We start from the raw sequence: 4550 nt of genomic DNA, 5'->3' as shown, positions 1-4550 counted from the left end.
GTAGCAATCTGCAACATTGAACAATGATTTAAAATGAGTGATGTGATAAAAAGTATAATATGATAAGTAACTTAAAGCCTTACGCTTGTCGTGCTTCTTCAGATATGAGTGTGACCAGTGCTGGCGAGTCTATACAGGGCCCACACAAACACTGCAAGAACAATCAACCAACTAATGATGCAAATTTGTAACCACACGTCTCTGATCATTGTTCTATTATGTGTTGTGACTATAGTTCCTGGATGGGAGTCTGGCCACGTCCGTCGTAGGAGAGGAGCGCCTTCACCTCCTCCCTTTGATGATCTTCTTGCTTCGACTCCAGAGGTGGACTACTCTGGAGTCAAGGATTGCCACCAGGGGATTATTCTGCCCCTTCTGTTGAGGTGGACTTTTCTTGTAGATCTGTCTGGATCTCCTTCAGGGAACGTTGTGGCTCCTCAGCTGCTGTGCACTGGCTCCAGTGAAACCAGGTGTCCCCCTTTCCTCGTAGTCGGACGGCGTGCGAGGTTCTCTCCGTCACCTGGAATGGACCCGTCCACCGAGGCTCTGACCACTTCCTTTTGATGACCTTCAGCAAGACCCACTCTGCCTCTGGTGGTGGAGATGACTGTGCAGATTCCTGCAGGCTGGTGACCTGTTTGGAGAAGGCTGACACTAAGCCCTGCAGTTCGTGAAAATAAGCTTTAAAGGTTAGGTTCTGGTCATCACATGTAGCAAGAGAGGGTCTGGAATGTGGTCCGGGGAAAGCCCTCCCCGTCTGCAGTTCGTGTGGGGTAAACCTCGTGGTTTGATTTACTGAGCTTCTGATAGACATCAGAGCTAGTGGTAGAGCATCTAGCCAATTTAATTTGGTCTGTGCACAGATTTTGCCCAATCTTGTTTTGACAGTTTGATTCATTCTTTCCACTTTACCTTGTGATTGAGGATGATATACTGTACCAAAAGCGTGTTTGAGGCCCAACATGGCCTCTACCTTCTGGAGATCTTGGTTCTTAAAATGGGTGCCATTATCTGACCTGATTTTCTCAGGAAAACCATGTCTGGGGATATATTGATTTACCAGGAACTTTATTACTGATTTACTGTCCTCCTTTTTTGTTGGCCAAGCTTCTGGCCATCCTGTGTATGCGTCTACACACATCAGTACATACCTGTAACCCCTGACTGAGTCTATCATATCTGTATAGTCTATGATAATCTCTTTTCCTGGTTTGGCCTCCAGGGGGTACCTTCCCAGTTCTGGTCTGATAGTTGGTCTGGTGTTAAACTTTGTACATTGTTCACATGTTTTGATCAAGTACTGAGCCATGTCTTTTAGAAATAGATGCCACCAATTATCAAGATTTCTCATCATCTGGGCAACGCCCACATGTCCCACCCCATGAGCTTCTTCCATGGCTGTCTGTCTCAGTCCTGGAGGTAGGATAGGTCTGCCATCTGGCCCTCTCCATAGTCCATCAGTCTCTGTGCACCCTCTGGCTTTCCAAAGGGATTTCTCCTGTGGAGAGGCTTTGTTCTGTAACTCAATTACTCTGGTCATGTTGATTTCTGGCTGCAGTTCAGTCTCTGAACACATAAGTACAGTCTTTTCTGTTCTGTCTAAATATCCTGCGGTCTGTTTTGCTGCTTGGTCAGCTGCATTGTTTCCCTGTGTCACTCTGTCTGTCCCTGTATTATGTCCTTTACATTTTATGACTGCTACTTTTTTGGGAAGCAACAATGCTTCTGCCAACTCTTTCATCTCAGTCTCATGTCTGATTGGTTTGTTACTTGCTGTCAAAAATCCTGCTCTCAACCATTGCCCTAACTCTACATGCACTGCTCCTGCTGCGTATGCTGAGTCTGTGTAAATGTTAACTTCCTGTCCCTCTCCTAGTTTTAGGGCCTCAATGACTGCTACTACTTCTGCTCTCTGAGCTGACTGCTGTCCCTCTAGGTTTTCTGCCTTTTGGGTCACTAGCTGTCCTCCTCTGTCTTCTACTACTGCATAGGCTGCTCTGAGTCCGTCTGTCTCATGTCTGTAGCAGCAACCGTCAGTAAACAGGTCTCTGGCTCCCTCAATTGGTGTGGCTTGTAAGTCTGCTCTGACTTTTTCCTCTTTGATGATTCTGTCAACGCACTGGTGTGGCTCTCCTGTCCCTATTTGGTCTGCCATGTTGATCCCTTCGTGCGTGAATGAGATGTTAGGCGCCTCTAGGATTTTGCTCAGTCGTCTCTGTCTCAGTGTTGTGAGTGTGAATGTCTCTGAGTTGACGTAAGCCACCACACTATGTGTTGTGAGGACATTTAGCTGGTGACCCATCACTATGTGTGCAGTTTTTTGTATCAGTTTTGCTATCCCTGCTGCATGTTGTGTGCAGTCTGGATGTCTTTTTTCCATGTTGTCTAGCATCACACTAACGTACATCAGTATTATCCTATCTCCCCCTTTTCTCTGGAACAGAACGCCATTAATGCAGTTGTCTGTTACAGAGACATCAAGATGAAATGGGAGGTGATAGTCTGGTGTAGCCAACCCTGCTGCGGTTGCAAGTGACTGTTTAAGGGTGATGAAAGCTGTCTCTGCTTCCTGAGTCCAGGCAAGCTTGGCATTGAGATTACGCATGCCCTGTTCTTTCACAAGGTCCCGCAGCGGTTGTGTCAGTCCAGTGTAGTTGGCTACGTAGTTACGACTGTATCCTGTCCGTCCTAAAAACGAGAGCATGTCTTTTACCTTTCCAGGCTGAGGGTGATGTAAAATAGAGGACCTATGATCAGGGGACATGCTGACCCCCTTTTGTGATACCATACGGCCTAGGAAGGAAACCTGTTTTCGTGCTACTTGTAGCTTAGGTTTGCTAACCTTAAACCCTTTGTCTGCCAAGTGCTGCAGGACTGAACGTGTGGCAATGAGACATGCTGTGGAGGTGGGAGCAGCTATCAACAAGTCATCAACATACTGAATGAGAGACACGCCGCCTGGGAGTGAGCAGTCTGTCAGTGCCTGTTTAAGGGCTTGGTTAAATAGGCCTGGGGACAGTGCAAAGCCTTGTGGCAGTCTGGTGTATCGCAACTGCTGTCCCTGGAACGTGAATGAGAAAATGTCCCTACATTCTTCAGCGAGCGGGAGACAAAAGAAAGCATTGGCCAGATCAATACAGGAAAACCAACTTTGTGAGGGATCTAAGTTAGCCAGGGCCACATAAGGGTTAGGAACTGGTACCGTGGAGGTTGTAAGTATGTTGTTAATAGCTCTAAGATCATGAGCCATACGATATTTACCTGTCCCTTTCTTTTCTACTGGTAAGATTGGGGTGTTCCAGCTGGATTGTGACATTTCAAGGACACCTTGATCTAACAGACCTTCTATGGTGTCTTTAATGCCTGCTTCTGCCTGAGGTTTGTGTGGGTACTGCCTTACCCACAAAGGAGTGTTTGTATTTACAGAAAAGGTGATAGGGGCACAATCAGTGAGTCCAACATCTGTAGGTCCACTAGCCCACAAATGGTCTGGTAATGACTGTAGCACTCTCTTGGTGTCACAGTGGTCTGTCTTCTCTCGGCCATGGTGTCTTGTGATCAGTTCATGTTCTAAGATGGCTGTGTTAGTAGCACTAAGTACGATCCTGTAGGTTTTGGCAGAGCGAGAGTACTGTACCTGTGGTATTTGTGTTTGTCCCAATCAGTTTGTGCTAGGGCACGTTTAACCATGCCTCCTAAGTCTTTAGCTTGGTGTTGTGGGTGCAGAGCTAGTGAGACGTGTGGCGCAGCTTCATCAGACATCATGTACCACTGTAACTGTTCTGGACTCAAGTTAACTCCCGCCGCCACCCCCTCAGGCGCCACATAAATGTTTCTGATGTTGAAAACCCAATCTTTACCATCTAACTGATCTTGAAATTTGTCCTGATACCAATCTGTCTGCAGCCTGTCATAAAAGAGAGTAACATGAGGAGGGTCCGGAGGAGACACGTATGGTTCAAGAGCAGCTATCCAGGGCTTCCACTGTTGGTAGGCCGATATCACACCAGGAGTTAAAGCAGTCTCTGGGGTAATCATTCCCCAATAAATGTCAGCATAGGTCACCAGGAGTTAAAGCAGTCTCTGGGGTAATCATTCCCCAATAAATGTCAGCATAGGTCTCTTCAATGGGTTTTAACAAATACTGCCCACTGGTGCCCGATCCTGTGCAGTGGAAATTTGTGCCATCAGGGAGAGACACTCTTAGCCCATCCGGGCTACAAAGGATAGACGCTCCCAGCTTAATGAGGAGATCACGACCCATTAAATTCCGTGGCACGGTGGGAGAGTGCACATAGGAGTGTCTCACTGTCTGTCCTCCTACTTGAGTAAGCAGAGGCACTGTGAGTGGCAGAGTTTGTTTTTCCCCAGAGAAGCCCATGACTGTAATAGTCTCACTTGATAGTGTGTCAGGAGCTGTAGAAATCAAAGTGGAACATGTTGCTCCTGTGTCCACTAAAAATGGCGACGATATGTTTTGCCAACTTTCATAGACAGCAGTGGATCTGCCAGGTTAATGCTGTCTTGGCCTCTCTGTGGGGTGTGTCATT

General features: G+C 47.0%; 1 protein-coding gene across 1 annotated transcript; it reads right to left on the bottom strand.

Moving 5' to 3' along the window:
• Positions 1-361: 361 nt before the first annotated feature.
• On the bottom strand, positions 362-3661 carry LOC113745152 (uncharacterized; the record flags this gene model as incomplete). Its single annotated transcript, XM_027276638.1, has 2 exons — positions 362-947; positions 978-3661. Coding segments are annotated over 2 exons (3270 nt in total), but the record flags the coding sequence as incomplete, so codon positions are not given.
• Between the last annotated feature and the right edge of the window lie 889 nt (positions 3662-4550).

The sequence above is a fragment of the Larimichthys crocea genome, unplaced genomic scaffold (assembly GCF_000972845.2).
Source record: "Larimichthys crocea isolate SSNF unplaced genomic scaffold, L_crocea_2.0 scaffold492, whole genome shotgun sequence".
NCBI classification, from domain to species: Eukaryota; Metazoa; Chordata; class Actinopteri; family Sciaenidae; genus Larimichthys; species Larimichthys crocea.
The sequence above is the reverse complement of the archived record's forward strand: the minus strand, read 5'-3'. Positions and strand labels throughout refer to the sequence as shown.